This window comes from Gouania willdenowi, chromosome 4, assembly GCF_900634775.1.
Source record: "Gouania willdenowi chromosome 4, fGouWil2.1, whole genome shotgun sequence".
NCBI lineage: Eukaryota > Metazoa > Chordata > Actinopteri > Blenniiformes > Gobiesocidae > Gouania > Gouania willdenowi.
Window position 1 is genome coordinate 10,264,449 of NC_041047.1, and position 16,196 is coordinate 10,280,644.

General features: G+C 38.0%; 1 protein-coding gene across 10 annotated transcripts in view; it reads right to left on the bottom strand.

Moving 5' to 3' along the window:
* Positions 1-4,740: 4,740 nt before the first annotated feature.
* Positions 4,741-16,196, bottom strand: part of sgip1a (SH3GL interacting endocytic adaptor 1a) — a 64,474-nt gene continuing 53,018 nt past the window's right edge. For 7 of the 10 annotated variants that reach the window (XM_028445593.1, XM_028445591.1, XM_028445589.1 and 4 more), the window contains 9 exons: positions 15,644-15,703; positions 13,742-13,801; positions 12,766-12,877; positions 10,114-10,269; positions 8,940-9,075; positions 8,636-8,838; positions 8,482-8,546; positions 6,129-6,293; positions 4,741-5,461 (listed from right to left, as the gene is read on the bottom strand). In XM_028445593.1, the coding sequence (XP_028301394.1) occupies positions 5,439-5,461; positions 6,129-6,293; positions 8,482-8,546; positions 8,636-8,838; positions 8,940-9,075; positions 10,114-10,269; positions 12,766-12,877; positions 13,742-13,801; positions 15,644-15,703 (980 nt within the window). In that variant the 3' untranslated portion in view covers positions 4,741-5,438. The remainder of the gene's footprint in view (positions 5,462-6,128; positions 6,294-8,481; positions 8,547-8,635; positions 8,839-8,939; positions 9,076-10,113; positions 10,270-12,765; positions 12,878-13,741; positions 13,802-15,643; positions 15,704-16,196) is intronic. The other 3 variants (XR_003673992.1, XM_028445594.1, XM_028445596.1) reach the window with 3 other exon arrangements.

Genomic DNA, 16,196 nt, shown 5'->3' on the forward strand with positions numbered 1-16,196 from the left:
CATAAGTAATCATGTTTGTTATGATCACTGAGTTTCAAACTGACCAAACACATACTTTTGAGTTGTGACAACTGTGTCTGTGCCATGGTTTATGGACACAGCAAAACAATTTAAACTCTATTGTCTTTGTAAGAAACTTGAGCTTTTTGTCCTTCAGTTTGCCACTTTTGTCTAATAAATGTTCAAAGCCTGGGGTAGAACTTAAATTATTATTTATTTATGTTACATATAGGACTGATACTCAGTTTATTACAATCGTTTCCCCCCTAATTTTATTGTTAATCCTCCTATTAACACATTTTACCCTGGGGTCAATTTGACCCCAGGGATATTTGCCTCCAGAAAATGATTTTGAGAAAATTGTTGAGCAAGTTTTTGTGTCAGGCACTTTGTTTGTGTGCTGAATACATAAATAACCCTTTGATAATGAAACCTTGACTTGTTCTCTAGCGCCACCATCAGGCCAAATTTTTGAATTAGAATTCATTTATCAGCAATAGTCTTCATGCAAATCTTCTCAAAAAACATTAATGACCACAAGCATATGAATCCTATTGAAAGTGGTGATCATATGACCTTTCCTTCAGCGCCACCATCAGGTCAAACTTGTATCTTGACAATCTTTCATCTTTCAAGTCTTTTTTTTTAAATTTGGGGTGCACATTCATGACTCCCACAAAATTAATTAATCTTGGTGACCCCCCCCCCCCCCCCCCCCATCAACATATTTGTTACCATATTTTTATCTCCTTCTTGTAACATATGTGTGTGTCTGTCTCCTCTACGTCACTTTCACTGTGAAAGAGCTGTCCCAAAACCTCATTGACAGTAAACCTTTTCCTAGAGGACATTTTCGAGAGAGAAAGAGAGAGAGAGAGAGAGAGAGAGAGAGAGAGAGAGAGAGAGAGAGAGAGAGAGAGTGCAGATTGCAATACACACACAGCACAACAGACAGACAAATTTTACACAGCTAAAACAGCTTGGGGTCACATTGACCCCAGAGGAAAGCCAATGTGTGCAATATGTGTTCAGCACATTGAAAAAATACCATCTTGATAACATGCTAAATCAACTGTACCCATCAAATTAGGAAAAGTCATGAAATATGAAGCAAAAAAAACCAACAACAAAGTCAACTATTATTTTTTGAAGGATAAACAATGAATGGGGTCAAATTGAGCCCAAGGATAATAAGAGGGTTAACATGTGCAGTTTTACCCCTTCATACATTCACAGTAAATGATATAACTTAATGAACAGGAGCACACAGAGAGAGGAACACACATCCAGTTGTAGCTTTTATTGGTTCTGGAAAGAAGCAAACTAGGTTTCTCATAGCGTTGTTACGTACTGTACAAACAGCTTGCACATGTGTCAGAGGTTAACGGTACACAACCGAGAAGAATTTTGTCCTGACAGCACACAGAAAACACACCTACTGCTGCTCTCACGTCAACATTACAGTCCGCCCAACGTCGCCTCAGCACTACCTGCTGTCACACAAACACTTTCCCCTTGGTTTCTTCATTAAAAATGCAAACATCTGCTTGTTATTTCTCTAAAGGTAAAAGTCGAGAAACTGCTAGTTGTGGTGGTAAATAAAATCAGTTGCTTGATGGAAAATGTGAGACATAGGTCAGTGTATGTTTTGGGTATTAGATTTTAAAAACAAGTGGATATTTGAGTTTCTAAAAACAGAAAATGGCAATTTTTTGCATATGGCGCAAATGGAAGTCGCTGTTTTCAAAGTAAGAGCACATATGAGGATGAAATCTTTGATTTTAATCTTTATTTAAAATTAAACTCAAATATCCACTTATTTTTAGTTTTTCTCTTGAAGGGAGAATCCCATGACTAAAACATACACGGACCGACACTGCAGATAGTGCTAAGGGGAATATTACACTAATTGTTTCAAGAGTCACCACCAGGCAGGTAATTACACCCTGTCCTCCTACTGAAGGACTCTCATGAAAGACAGAAGGAATTGTAAAACGTAAATGGCACCAATCGTTAATCTACAACTTTATTCTTTCCTCAGACTGAACCTGCATTGAGAAGTTGCTGTATCTCACAAGTGTCAAACTCAAGGCCCAGGGGCCAAATCCGGCCCTTGAGAGCATCACATTTGTCCCTCTTGAGACAGTAAAGTAAAAATGATACAAAAAAAAAAACTGTAACACTTTATAAATTACCAACTAATTCAGTTGTAGATATCTCAGCATCTCCAAATACAAAAAAATAAATTAAAAAATCTGAAATTGTTGAAAGAACTCTACTTTTACCAAAATCTGGCAAATATTCCTCAAATTATTGCTCAAAATGTCTCCAAATTCATAAAATAGAGGGGAATTTGAGTGAATATCCTGCAGGGACTGATATACTGACATACTTAATCATTTATATATCTTTGATACGTGGAAGTGCAAACCAGAGTAAATTAAAGTTGAACTTTCTCTTTTTCCCACAAAAAATCTGTGGCCCATTTAAGGTCAAACTGGTCCATATTTGGCCCCTGAACTAAAATGAGTTTGACACCCCTACTGTATTTGATTAAATTGTAGCTAAAAAGACCCAGAGTATTACATTATCATGTAAAGGACTGGGATTGGTCACATTTACTGTAGCTCTATACAATCACTGTATGGAGATTTTCAACCGTACCTCATGCACACTTTTAGTTCTTCATGTTGAGAATCAGTGCTTTCAGATAAGCAAAACAACATCAGCACAGTGTTTTTTTTCTTCTCTCTCTTCTGCTTCTTCTTCTTCACATTAAACAATATACCATGTTTAATTTTCCACCTCTTTGAAAAATATTCAGCTTATTCTCTCTAACAGAGGACTGACCGTCCACAGTCACACACACAAAAAAACAAAAACAAAAAAAAAACATTTTGGTAGACTTAACCTCCATAACCTCATTCAAATCATGTCATCTCACAGAGACCATTACAATTATGCAAAATAAAGCCATGAATTGAAAGCGCTGGTTTTGTGTTAAACAATGAGGGAGTTAGGATACTGGTAAGGTAACTGGAAACATGGAAGGAACAGGTTAGCTTTGTAACTGGTGAGCCAAAGCAGAGGATATACTGTATTTGAAGCAGGGAATCACTGCTTGTTTGTCACTCTGTAAATTAAATGAGGTTTCCATTCAATCAACATGCTGGTCCCAGTAAAACCATTCTGTTCCTGTCCTGTAGTCACCATATTTACTACGGACACAACTATATGTTGGGGACGTGTTGATTAAAGCGAATTAAGACATTTTGAGGAAGGCGTGTGTGTTAGGTTTTGAATCTGTGTTTTGGTTTTTAATATCAAGCTAGTTAGCTTAGCGCAAAGAAGCTAAAGCTAGCTTTGTTTGATCAAAGGGCCACATTATGTACGTTTAAGTCAGCATTGAGAATAACGACCAATCTGAGCATTACCACAGGAACGAACAAAGGGTTTGTATGGTGATGTTTTTGTCGAGGCGTTCCCCAAAATGTCCCAACATCTCTTTAATGTGTGGACCGCGCTCATGGTTTTTAAGCTAACTCTACATTAACACTGCTTTCACAGAGCATGACACAGCATCCAGACAATAATCTTTTTAAAAACCACCCAGCCCCCACACACACACACACCCACCCACCCATATATAGCTCGGATCTTCTGCAGTTACAAAATTATATCTGAAACAAATCAAAAAATTATACCTCATACTGTACACAGGTTACCCAACTACACAGTTAACAAAACATGAGAGGTTTCAAATATTTATATCTTTAAGGGTTCTGAGTTTATACTCTTCAAACTCTATTCATATACAGATACACATGTTTTATACAACACGCTTTCGTCATTAATAAATAAAAATAGACTGCTGTTGTGTTACCCTGGAGTCTAATACGGCTGTCCAGAGAACAACAGAAAGGCTATCTGACAATAGGAGGAAAACACCAACAAACGCCCTTTGAATACACACGGTTGAATCAAAATGACACTTTATACACTTCTTTTCTTGTTGAAATACAAAACAAAACATATCTTTTTTTTTTTTTTTTTAAACCAGTGAGCTGACTTATCATTGCAGCTGCCTGAACTGCCTCTGTAAAATAAAAGAAGGATTAAATAAAACCTTTGATCAGTGCTTTTTAAAAACCCCATAGTACCAGCAGGGGATGTAAATCTTTAGTGGTTAAGTATCAACTAAAGTGGTTATTTGTCTTGAAAAAGGGTCAGCATTGATCTATGAGGATCTGTTGTATGATCCATCCTGTGTGCAGGGGTACACTGGGACTAAAATTCAGCCCTGGCATTTTGTGTCCAGACCAGCCCACTACATTATCAGTGACACCATGTAGAAGCTGCTATTAAGTCAGTGATGCTCAACATGTGGCTCTTTATAAAAACCTTAAATGGGGGGAACTTAAAGCCTTTTTTGCCTTTTTCCTTTGGCCATTTTGAAACTTCCTTTGCCTCATTTTTGTCCCTTTTCAAAACTTTTTTTAGACTTTAACTACCGTTTGCAAATAAATAACCTTTTTTCTTTATTTTGTCTCCATTTTTGCAAATTCTTTTTGACACTTTCATCCAATTTTTGTACTTTCTTTAATTTTTTTGGCCACTTAACATCCTAATAGGCTAACTTTTGATAAAAAAAAAACAACACTTGTTTCCTTACATTTTGCCTCTTTCTGTTCCACATTTTTGCCCTTTTTCATTATTGTTTGCCACATTTTGCCCATTTAAGCTACCCTTTGCCATTACATAGCACCGGGTTCCTCTTTATTTGATAATTTTTTGGCCACTCTTGACTGCTTTTGGGCAAATTTAGTCACTTTTCTCTTTTTTCTTGCCACGTTTGGACCATTTTTGACCACCTGTTAACATATTTGCTTCCACTCGCTCGTCAAAAAAACCCAAAAAGACCAAAACATGTAGCGGACCAGACCGGCCCACTTTGGGTCGATGGCCGACCAGGACGATGCCCAGTATGCCAGATGGCCAGTTCACCCCTGCCTGTGTGTGATTGTTGGGTTCTCCCTCTTCTAACTTTGGATGAGATTAAGGTGCAAAGATCTGAGTTTGAATAATGTCGTCTGAGCAATGCCCCCCTCATGCATATTTATCAGTCAGGCAGCTGCAGTGAAACACTAACAAACATCAGCACACGTTGACCAGAGGTGGATGAAGACGGAGGCACAGACGTTAGAGGAGGAGGGAGGGACCTCCGGGGGCTCTAACGGCAGCAATACTAACGTTAACACGTGGACACCGATACGAGAGTTACGTATGTGAACTAAAACTGTTCCACGATGCTATGTGCAGGTTATACAATACTGCTGGACAGGCCAGGCCAGGCTGCCTACCCGTCGCATGGGTTCAGGAGACGTTTGTGGAGCATCGTGTGTCCGTCCGTTATTAATGCTGCACTGGGTAGTTCCGGCTCAGTTATCAGCCAGGTATTTTCCTGAAAAACGCACAGAAATTCATTTAAGTTTGTTGATTTACTGATCTTTTTGTCAGCTCTGTGTACACTGCACACCTACAGTAACATCCAGGCAAATGTTTTACCATCATAAAGAAAAGTGGTAAAAAAAGAAACAAATTGGCTGTATTATCATCTCCTCTATGGTGTACATTTTAGGACATCCTCAGGTCTCAGAGTGAGGTATCAGGTATCAGAAAAACCTCTGTCATTTATCAAACCAAACGGACTCATGTCTCAGCAAAACCTCCGTTAAATGAAACACCATCAAATTATACAACCTCAGGCTTCAAAATAAAAGTTGTCAAACTGAACGGCCACAGGACGTAAAACACACCATGAAGTTATATTTTAAAGAAACCGGAAATACAAGTCACGTCATCAATATGTGACTTTTATTTTGAAGCCTGAGGCCATGTCATTTGACAGCACTTGGTTTGACAAGTGAGACCTTTTCATCTGACTGGGGTTTTGCTGAGACATGATACTTCACTCTCAGAACTGAAGACGTCCTAAAATGTACACCATAGAGGAAATGATAATACAGTAAATATGTCGTCTTTTTTATCACTTTTCTTTACGATGACTTTGTCAAACTTTGAAAGTCAAGCTTCTGGATTTGGCCAATGTCGTGCACTGGAATACCAACCTGCAGCAAACCTCTTCTTGACGAGGGAGAAGCGATACCCTGGTCCGGCCAGTTCAATGTCACAGCCTGACAGGGTGCTGCCCTCACTGGTGAACTGCACAGCCAGTGGAGCTGGTTTACTGGGACCCTCCGTCAGTTGAAAACGTGCCAACAACGATCCCACACCTAGACAGAGAGTTGGGTTTGGAAAGCATTAGAAGGTGTTTTGTCACTTTGATTTGTTATTATTAATCTTTTAAATTATAAGTTATTCATTAAGAACAAATATTTTAGTGCTGGAAACATTATTTTAGACACAAAAATTTGTTGACTAAATTCATATATAATCCATAAAAAAGAGAGAAAATGTAGAACGTGAGAAATCTGTTGATAATATGGTAAATTTAAAAAAACAAAAAAATGTTTTTCTGATGTAATGTTTTTTTTCTTTTAAATATTGTTTTATTTTACTAGTGAAAACTAATAAACAATAAATGATTATAAGACACAGAGGTAAGCTCATGTAAAGGATTTTTGATATTTGCGAGTGGTGAAAAAAGTCACCCAAGAACCAACGCATATACATATATGTGACTAATCAAAAGTGATTTAAACAGTCCATGTACATCAAGCTCAAAGCTGATTAAATTACAAGGAACTGAGACATTATGCAAAGTTTTTTACCGAAGGCCCAAACATGTTCGAGCCTGAAACCCCGACAAACCTTTTCCCAATTTTGAGGGGCTGGCATGTCCACCAGATAGAATGTATAGCAGATCTTTTTGTATATTCTAAGAGAGTATGTGAAGCTGTATTAATATACCAAATTTCAGTTTCCTGTGTTCTGTAGTTCCTGAGATATTGGAAGCTGAAATTGGAAGAAAAATAAGAACGCGGAATAACCAAGATGAATTTAAGGCGACTTTTAATGAGCTTAAAGTCTTACGGTGTTTTCACACACACAAATAACTTTTCATTTTCTCATTTAACATAATCTCTGGCCCTTCATATGAACCTGCCCTAATCCCCAATGAACAGAAATGATCTGTCATGCGTTTCAGTCATAATTTGAGTTAAATAACTTTGGTTTGTATTTAGTTTAGTCAAAGTTTAGTCTGGTGAAAACATCACAGTTAGTGAAAATTTTTATTTTACAAAACTATAAGTATGCTGCATGTGTGCTGCACTGCAGATGTCACAGTATGATTTACACACTACGCAGTAACGGCTCAGACGTCACGACAGTGGTCACAAGGTTTGTTGTTATGCAAGTATCACTAACACACAGAAGGGGGCGCTGTGTTCTTTGTGACAAAATCCCAGAGTGAAGGAGCTGAGCACTGCTCAGACAAGATGCTTTGTATAGAATTCAATGCCAATACATACAATTACAATTATATGTACAATTACTTGACTTTTGTGATGCTGAAATTAATTTTGCTGCCATTTCTGTCATCAAACTGTGAATAATTCGTTATCATGTAACCTGTTTATCTAATGCTAATCCAGGGACACACACACTCACTTTTATTATGATGATTTATTGTAATGTAAAGCACTTTGCAGTTACACGCGCTTTATAAATAAAGTTTGAGTTGATAAGGATTGACAGACGAGTAACTTAAAATCATTATATAATGAAAATGAATGACAGCACAAAAGAAGTTCCTTCCTTTATGTGCAATGTACATTTGCTTATCATCCCTGCAATAGAAACACAACAATTAAATATTTTAAGAGTAAATTGATAATGTTTATTTATTTATTTATTGACGTTAAGCAAATACATAATTCACAGCTCAAAGACGAGTGTCAATCACCATATACCTTAATCATTTAGATTGAAGTACAGTATATGGAATATGGACGAGTTTGATCTCAAGTTTTGACATAAATTTTAGGTGGGAGGAAAAAAACTTTAACATTATTGTACACTAGTTTTCAATGTCAGTTCAAATTCACTTAAAAAATTCTTGATTTAAAAAAAAATAATAATTTTTTTTTTACCAGTTTTGTGTAATTTCGAAGAATTTTATGGAATTGCTTGTGAGAAATTGCAATATTTGTGGAAAAATTGAGAGTTCTTTCTACAATTTGCAATTAAAAATGACTGCATTCATGTGATTTAAACAAAGGAAAAATGCAAGCCCCGAAAATATTGTGGAGTTGTTGAATTTGAGAAATCTACAACTGGATTATTTAATTTACACAAGAATTCATGTATTCTCTGTCATTTTTACTTTCTCCTGCGGGCTGAATTGGATGCTCTAAAGGGCCGGATTTGGCCCCCGGGCCTTGGGTTTGACATATGTGACTTATTTAGCTGCAAAAGAGGCAAAAACTTAAAATGAGTGCAAATCAAAAACCTCAGTACCTCCATTTTCAGACTTCTGTGAGATGTCAGGAATCTTCCACAGTATTCTACGCTGTTCTGCATTCCTGTCAGGATTTTATATACAACAATACATCTTCACCATCGCACTCATCGATGTGGAGCATTAGTTTACGTGAGAGAAAGAGGATTGTACCATGCTGCTGGAGGTAGGACCGCCTGTAGTTTGGACACGCCTCCATCAACAGGAACCAGGAACTGGACATTGTTAAGGGCCGATAGCGATGACATGGCCTCGCCGTGGTACTTGTAGTCTATTCTCAGGTCAGTGCTGGTGGGCTCACACCTCCAACTCACTGCTAAGTTTAGGGGAATGGACTGAAGGCCCTGGGATGAAACCTATCACAGGATACGCAGGTGAGAAACAGTAGCGTAATCTGTTTGGGTTCAATATTCTTCAAACAACAGGAAAACAAAGGATTTGTTACAGCATAATTTACCTGATACTTAAGCATGTCGACATTGTAGTACGTTGCCTGTGGCTTCTGGTCTGCCACCTTCTTTAAATGTGATATCAGGTTTGGCATGTTTACCCAGAAGTCCTTGGTGTCGGCCTTGGATTGTGTCGCTGTGTCACTGTGAGAGAAAAACAAACACAAACAAAAAACAAATCTCAAAAGACGCCCATATTTTTATATTTACATTTTATGTTTTTTCCAACCTTTGCTCATTATAAACCTAACACTATCAAATCTTTCTTTTTATGTTTTAAAAGTTTTTTCTTTTTTCAATCCAAAACGTTTTAAAACGTTTCTCATTCTCTAACCCAGAGGTGTCAAACTCATTTTAGTTCAGGGGCCAAATACGGAGCAGTTTGATCTCAAGAGGGCCACAGATTTTATGCAATTTTAATTTCGACATTATTGTGCCCTAGTTTGCACTTTTACGTATAAATAAAATACAAAATATGTAACAAAACGACAATATCCAAGCAATAAGTGATCGATATCAGTCCCAACAGGACCATCACTTTAAATTTCCTAGATTTTGTAACCAAGTTTTATTTAATTAAGGGAAATATCATGTAATAATTTGAGGAAAATTTATGGATTTTGTAAGAATTAACATTAAAAATGACTGCAAACATGCAATATACAGTAAGCACCAGGAAAACTGTAAGCCCCTGCAAGATATTGTTGATTTTCATTTCCACAATGATTCACGTTTGCTCTGTCATTTTTTCCTGTCTTCTGTGGGCCAAATTGGATGCTCTGAATGGCTGGAATAAGCCCCCGGGCCATGGGTTTGACACGTGCTCTAACTACTTCATTTTTAGGGTGTTATAATAAGGCTAAAATATGCATCAACTTTATATAAACAGTGCAGAGTGAATAGATGCATTGAGCATATATGCTAACATCTCTTTAATATCATATTTGCTGTGCATCATATTACTTTTACTCACACTGCAACATATGAGGATACATTTTTCACTGAACATGTGCAAACAAACAGTAATTTAGTTGTAAATTAAAGATTATCCACATTCTTAAGTCAGATAAAACATGAGTAGCACATGTGAGAAAGAGATAAATGAATGAAAGCAGAGGTACTCAAAGGAACACAAAGGTTTTCTTAGGAACATAGGTGGGGGCGTTGCCATGGTGACATTACCAGCAGAGGAGCTGAGGGTTAGGCAGCACATGCTCCAGCCGGCTGTAGTTGGTTATGCTGAAGGTTAGCACGGCTGGGGACTGGTTATTGGCAAAGTGCCGAGTGATTCCCGCTGGAAACGACAAAACCATCTCACCTATGATCTTCACCACACACCTGAGAGGAAGAGAGAGGGGTGAAAGGTGTGAGAAGAAATACAAAACACACACCGTCTTCATATTACAGGTGATGTGGTGAAGTCTGAAGGAGCAAAGTCTATCATTTAAAAAAGCTGCTCTGTTGGGTTTAAATTAGAATCCAGTGCAATTCCTCCATAGATAGATATATAGACAGACAGACAGACAGACAGACAGATTCCTTTATTGTCATTCAACATAACACCAGGGATGTGTTGCATTTTAGCCACAAGAAAAAAAGAATTACGCAGTATAAATATATAAATGTATCAGTGCAAAGTGTATGTGCAACAGTTCTATGGGCGACCATGGCTCAGGTGGTAGTGGGTCGTCTTCTGATCGAGAGGTTGGAGGTTCGATCCCAGTACCTGACTATGTGTCGAAGTGTCCTTGGGCAAGACACTGAAACCTAAGTTGCTCCCAGTGGTCAACAAGCGCCTTGCATGGCAGTCCTGTCCCACTGGTGTGTGAATGTGAGAGTGATTGGGTGAATGAGCTGATGTGTAAAGCGCTTTGAGACTGCTTCAGTGTGGTGATAAAGCGCTACATAAAATCAAGTCCATTTACCATTTACCAAGTCCATTCTTCATAAAATAGATAAATACAGGTACCAAAGATACCTTTCTCTCCCATTATGGACCTGGCTTTGTGCACATGTTGGGATCATAATAATGTCCAAAATGTCCTGGAAATAGCTGTATATTTATATAGTGTAGTTTAACTGTACCATGTTCAAATTTAGACTCAAATATCCTAATTATTGTAAATGATATGATCACTGGAGTTCAGTTTGTGTAATTTGAGAACAATTTGCATACAGGTGAAGGTTCAGTTTAATTTCTTTCTTAATCTGATAAAGACGTAGTGTAGGCCTCATAGATCAATGAATCAAAGATCATTTGCTAAAAAAAAAGATGTAAAAGGTTGAAATTGTTTGTTCAAAGTGTGTTTTTCTTGTGTTTCTTTGTGGACAAAGGCTGATGTACTACTCATACTAATTGTGATGTCAAAATGAGCATGTAGTGCATTCACGATATATACAGTAGTATGGAAATTGAGTACACGAGAAATACCTGGATGTATACTCTATCTGCACACGTATGCACAATGGGCACACTAGTCATACTCAACCGACCCATGATACATCAATCAAACATCCCCTTTTCACAACAAAAGCATCTCTTCTTGTCTTCCATTATTTTTTTAACTCTTTTGTAAATAGGACTCTTATTTTGAAGTTAATGGGAAGTTTTGTCAGTAGCACAATGGAGGGTCTCAGAAAATCTCAGAAATGTCGATATGAAATGTGTTTCCATGGGTTTTATGGATCAGATGAGCACATGTTAATATTCAACTTGGTCACTTTCTCACTTAAAATGTTTTCAGAACTTTCAAAGGTGGAGAATCAACAGAGATATTTAGCCTCAGTGTGATTCAAGTTTTTGTTGTTGTAGGTTTGAAATGCATCTTGGGAAACGTGAGCGTTTAATTCAACGGGAGTGGTCACCATCCTAATCATACTAATAGTAAATAGTAGACAGTATATACTCATTGAGTTTTTTAGTGTAGTACATTAGTATGCAATCTCGAGCACAGACAGTGATTCTCTCTTTTTATTTTTTTTTTTTAAAGTAAAAAAACACCATTTATGTTCTACATTTTTCCCAGTATTCCCCAGATTATCACCTCACTCCATGAGACAACATTAAACATTGTTTTGTCGCAACTTTTACTTTTTTAAGTAACTTTTCACACCAGAAATGTGTTGGGAAGTCACTGTCAGAGTTGTTGGGGGCAAACACAAGAACTTTATATCACATAATGCAATGCTCAGAGTGTTGACAGTGGAGATCAAAACCAACTTTCGAGGGCAGATTCAACCTTTTACAGCTTTTTATTTTGTATTTATTGATCAATGAGGCCTACACTATGTCTTTATCTGAAATAAAATGATTTCAGCTTTAAGTCACAGTATTGTACATCTTTTAACCTAATCTGGGATTTTTAATTGCTTCGAGTTTCCTGTAAAGATGTGGCTCAACTCTTCTGTGTTAACTCACAAACTATGGACCATGGAAGAATCCAATAAAGTGAATTGTTGACCCCTGATTACAGCATTACAACATACTTTGTATCTGCAAAAATGGATGAATCGTGACCTTCTTTTTTTTGGAATTCAACCAACCAAATTTAGTTTTTCAAAAATAACTGTTGAAAACAAACATATATAATATTTTTTTGAAACATAAATCTATATATTTTTCTGTGAAACATGCATTTAATAGCATGCTTGTCAAAAGAAAAGTTTCTTTCAAAATAAAAGACAAGTCCAACATTATCTCTCAGAAGTATATATTTATTTTTGACTTGCTGTCGGCGACCCATCCAGTACAGGTTCGCGACCCACCAGTTAAGAAACGTTCCTTTAAATTTGCACTTGTTGCCATTGAACAATCAGAAACGAGTGGAGACATACTTGTTGGGATCGGCTCCCTTGAAGAAGGCGTTGACCGTCTCTGTGAATGCAGCTGCCACAGGAAGTGTGTCCTGAGCCCCCATGGTGAGGGGACTGGGCCCTCTGGAGCAGCCTAGGAGCAACAGAACCCAACCTTTAATGCAACGTCACAAAGTTCAAACATAGCATAAGGTTCACTATAACACTAAAATAACCTCATGCAGCACATATAAATATAAACTACTCAGAAGTAGTTTAGTTCAGTCCGTTACTGAAAGTGGACACAGAAGCTTCAACAGAGCAAAGATACACACGTAATAGCAGAAAAACTATAGTAAAAAGTTATTTAAAGCAGGACGCTACTCTTCAGTATCTACCTGTGATGAAACGTAACGGTAGAAAATGAAATCTAAGACTACTGTAAGTAAGATGGCATGAAAGCAGCACAATAGCAATGGACGATAACCAGTTCTCTCTGTTATTTGACTGTGAAAGTTGCACATTATTGCTTCCACTGTCGCTCAAAGTGAGATTTCTTTTTAACTTAAATCTCAGAGGTAAATTAGAGCAGACACACAGAAGAGGTGCATGCTTTTTTTTTTTCAGCAGACATGCTGTTAGACATAAATAAGTCAGCAAATATCAAAGAAGATTGAACAAAGATTGAATCAGAAACGAGTAACAAGAGGAAAGAAATGAGCACAAGTCGATTAGTGATGTGCACCAATGATGACGACTGTTGAGGGACCCAGAGACAGTCAGCACAGACGAAATGAGAATGGACAGTGTCAGAAAAACTGATGGAACAGCATAAGTGACAGCAAATAAAGAAGCCCAGCCAGAAAGTAGTGTGGTGTGTGTGTTAGGGGTGATGGAGGGAGGAAGAGAGGGGGAGAAGGAAGGGGCGGGACAAAGGAGGAGGCCAAGCGTGCACGAACAAGCTTCAAAATAGTGAGTCTGTGCACTGCACGCCACCCTAGTGCTCACGTGAACTTACCTTCAAAGGTTAAATAAAACTTCCCTCTGTCAAACCATACAAGGGATGGCTGGTCATTCTCTGTGTGGGGGAGGGGTCAGAGGATGGACGGAGGAGGAGGGATGTGGGGTGAGGTGGACAGGGAGGAAGTAGAGGGATGGGAGTGGGTGAGGAGGAGGAGAAAAGGACAGTAGCGTGAGTCTCACATGGCAGGTCGAGAACACGTCACAGTGAGGTGAAACGTGAAGAGGAGGCGGAGCATAGAGACGCTGGCAGGACGCCACTTTAGACGAGATGGGACACGCAGAGTGGTTTGACAACGTGTGTGTGTGTGTAAACCAGAGGTTCCAAACCTTTTTCAGGTCATGACCCCATTTTTATATCACAAATGTCCGGTGACCCCAGAGACATTTTTTTTTTCATGTTTATTAAAGTGTGTTAAAAATGCAGAGTAGGCAGGATTAGACAACAAAGTAACAACATGAGCCAGTTCAGATATTCTTATCCTGCATTTTATTTGAACTAGATTTATATTTGAGGAAGTGAAAGTATAGAATACAGTTGTTTGAGATTGTGTGTGGTGTTTTAATTTGAAAAACAATAATAAATAATTAAGCTCTTTGAGTTTTCTGCCTCTTTCTGCACTGTATAATTATTTCTGTGATAATGTGTTGTTTTTTAATGGTGCAAATTAGATACATGAAAATAAATAAACACAATGGACTGGCATCCTGATCAGGGTGTACCCCCACCTAATGTCCATCTAGAGCTGGAGATAGGCACCAGCTGACCCTCGCAACCCTGAAAACAGGAACAAGTGAGCCAGAAAATGGATGGATGGATATTACTAGACGTTTTCAGGTGACCCCATTTTATTTCCAGGTGACCCCACATGGGGTCGCAACCCCAAGGTCTAAAAACCCTGATATATACTGTTACTGTACAAGAACACAAATGATGGGGTGCAGCCGCACCCTCTGCAACCCCCGTTCTGACGTCCATGGTCTTGCAAGCAGAGGTTTGCTGTTAAAGTGAGTGACCAGAAAAACCAAGTATAGAGAGATTAAACAATGAAAGCAGTGCAGGTGGTGACCAAGAAGTGGACGTGTCAAGAACATTTGGGGCTGATTTCTGTTGCGATGTCTTTGGCAGCGTGTGAGCGTCTGAGTGATCGCAGGTTAAACTGTGTGTCAGGAGGTCACAACTTTAAAGTGCAAATGTATGCAGTGTGTGTGTGTGTGTGTGTGTGTGTGTGTGTGAGAGAGAACCTTCCACCTAACACACACACACTCACTCACTCACACACTCCTGTGGTGTAAACTGAGAGCAAAGGGAACAGAGAGCAACTGCTTTTGCGTTGTCAAGGTAAAGAGATGGCAGGGTTGCTATGGCAACAATCATCGACATCCACTGATAAACAGTCATAAAACAGAGAGAAAAGTATCATCATGATGAGGGCAGATGGACACTTTGTCGACTTGTTGGGGAAATGTTATGCAACAATGCATCTTTTTTTTTTCGTTTTATAAAGAGGGGGGAGAGAGAGAGAATGTAAGGGCCAGTGCAGGATGTGACACATGACTGTAATACAGTGTGAGAATGAATAACCAGATGAGGGCAAAAAAAAAAACATAATGAAAAAATGATATCAAATTCAAAACAGATATGATTATGGCATCTTTCAACATCCAAGCACAAAATTTAAATGATTGCAATAAGTAGGAATCAGAACCGTGACACTGAGCTTCTGAAAAGTCCTCATAGTTTGGATAGATACACAATCTGACAGACATTCATCACAACATGTTTGAAATTTTCATGACATTTTCCTCATAATTCTAACTGCACTCAAGGTAAAGAGCATCAGATTCAGCACGACAACAGAACCCCATCCTCATCCTTCATTTTTTAGATAAAGTTTACCTGAAAAATACTCAAAGTGTCTCCCAAAGGTGGGCAGTTTGTCTACATACGCATCATCTTCTGCATGACAAGCCAAGAAGACAAAAGAAAAGAAAGAGACAAGGAAAAACAAACAAAAAGTACATCAAACCAAAATGTAACATGAAATAAAGAACACTGAGAAAACAACTAGAATCACAAAATAATACAATAACACACCATAAAAGGAAGCAGCCTGTTGCATATAGATTTACAATCTTTAGATGTGTTTAAATGTTTCTGAACAAAGCTCTTAAGCTGCTAAGGGAAAGTTTAGGGTCATTTCTTCTGCTGACAAACATTCATTTATTGAAAACAAAAAAGGCTCCAATGTAAAAGCCAATGGGAAAAAAAACCCCACTAAAATAGCTGCCATGTGATACTTTATTATTAATGACATTTTATGATTTTGCAGCTAATTTGATCTTCAAAAAAAAATGTTATTCATCTGGTTTGCTATTTTACAAAAACACTAACAATGATTTCTGAGGTACTGATTTTTTTTAATCTAATCCTATTCTCTTGTGCTTTGTAA